This window comes from Gregarina niphandrodes (assembly GCF_000223845.1).
Source record: "Gregarina niphandrodes unplaced genomic scaffold scaffold00820, whole genome shotgun sequence".
NCBI lineage: Eukaryota > Apicomplexa > Conoidasida > Eugregarinorida > Gregarinidae > Gregarina > Gregarina niphandrodes.
The window spans coordinates 1-1,354 of record NW_011646092.1 but is presented as its reverse complement, the minus strand read 5'-3'; the positions used below and the strand labels follow the sequence as shown (position 1 = coordinate 1,354).

General features: G+C 44.1%; 1 protein-coding gene across 1 annotated transcript; it reads left to right on the top strand.

The window, feature by feature from the left end:
- Positions 1 to 54: 54 nt before the first annotated feature.
- On the top strand, positions 55 to 1,282 carry GNI_236100 (putative retrotransposon protein; the record flags this gene model as incomplete). The annotated part of the gene is made up of 2 exons (XM_011136415.1): positions 55 to 1,213; positions 1,254 to 1,282. The coding sequence occupies 2 exons, from the start codon at positions 55 to 57 to the stop codon at positions 1,280 to 1,282; spliced, it is 1,188 nt and encodes a 395-aa protein (XP_011134717.1).
- Positions 1,283 to 1,354: the final 72 nt, after the last annotated feature.

The window sequence follows — 1,354 nt, the reverse complement described above, 5'->3', positions numbered from 1 at the left end:
GAATGGTTCCAACTTTGTAAAACTCATCGACCTTTGAAGGCGTTTCGATCAGTCATGTCATGTGAAATTGACCAAGGAATGGAGGCTAGATTGGAAAGTCAATTACAGAATATTGATGAGGGAAGTGTAAAGCAGGAATTAAGAAGAATACTCTTACGTTTTTCCGAGCTTTGGCGAGATGATAGCATGGGAAGAACGTCTGTAATACGACATGCCATTCACGTAATCTCGAATCGACCAATAGCTTGTAGATGTCGAAAATACTCAGAAGAACAGAAGAAGATCATTGAGACAGAAGTGAAGTCGATGCTAGAGAAAGGGGTTGTACGCCCTAGTGAAAGTCCGTATGCCTCTGGCATTGTTTTAGTAAAGAAGAAGACTGGAGAGTGGCGGTTCTGTATTGATTACAGCCCACTCAATAAAATAACTTTGAAGGACGAATTTCCTCTTCCGAGGATAGACGACCTATTACGAACGGTCAGGGGATCTAAGTGGTTTATTGCACTGGATATGAGAGCCGGTTACTGGCAAGTAGCCATGGAGACCAAAGATATCCCGAAGACAGCATTCAAAACACCCAATGGATTGTTCGAGTTTACAGTTATGCCGTTTGGACTCGTTAACGCGCCAGCGACTTTTCAGAGAATGGTTGAGCAGTTATTCGGAGATCTCTGTTGGGACGGGGTCTTGGTTTATTTAGATGACATATTTATACATGCACCAGAGTTGGAGAGGGTCCTGCAACTTCTAACCATCGTCCTGTCACGACTTCAACGGGCTGGTTTACGGTTAAGGCTCTCTAAGTGTTCATTTCTTCCGACTCAGATTGAATACCTAGGCCATGTGATTCAAGAAGGCAAATTGGCTCCACAACCGAAGAAGATTGAGGCATTTAAGGTTTTAACCTCTCCAGTAGACAAGACCACTCTCCGCCAAGCTTTAGGAATGTTCGGTTACTATCGGAGTTTCATCCCTAACTATGCTGCGCTAACGATCCCACTCACAAGATTGATGAAAGGCAAAGCGGAATTTGTATGGGGAACAGAACAAGAAACAGCATTTTTACAGCTCAAGGATAAGCTTGGAAAGGCTGTTTTATCAAATGAATGGCAGGAGGGCGAGATCATCGTAGAAACCGATGCTAGCGACTACGCCGTTGCTGGAGTTCTCTCTTTCGACAAGGAGGGAATGATTGTTCCTGTGGAATTTATGAGTAAGACGCTATCAGAAGTAGAGCAGCGGTGGCCCACAAGAGAGAAGGAGGCTTTCGCGATTGTCGTAGCACTAAGGAAGTTTGATACATTTTTGCGTGGAAGAAGAGTTACAGTGTTCACCGACCACAAGAGTTTACAAT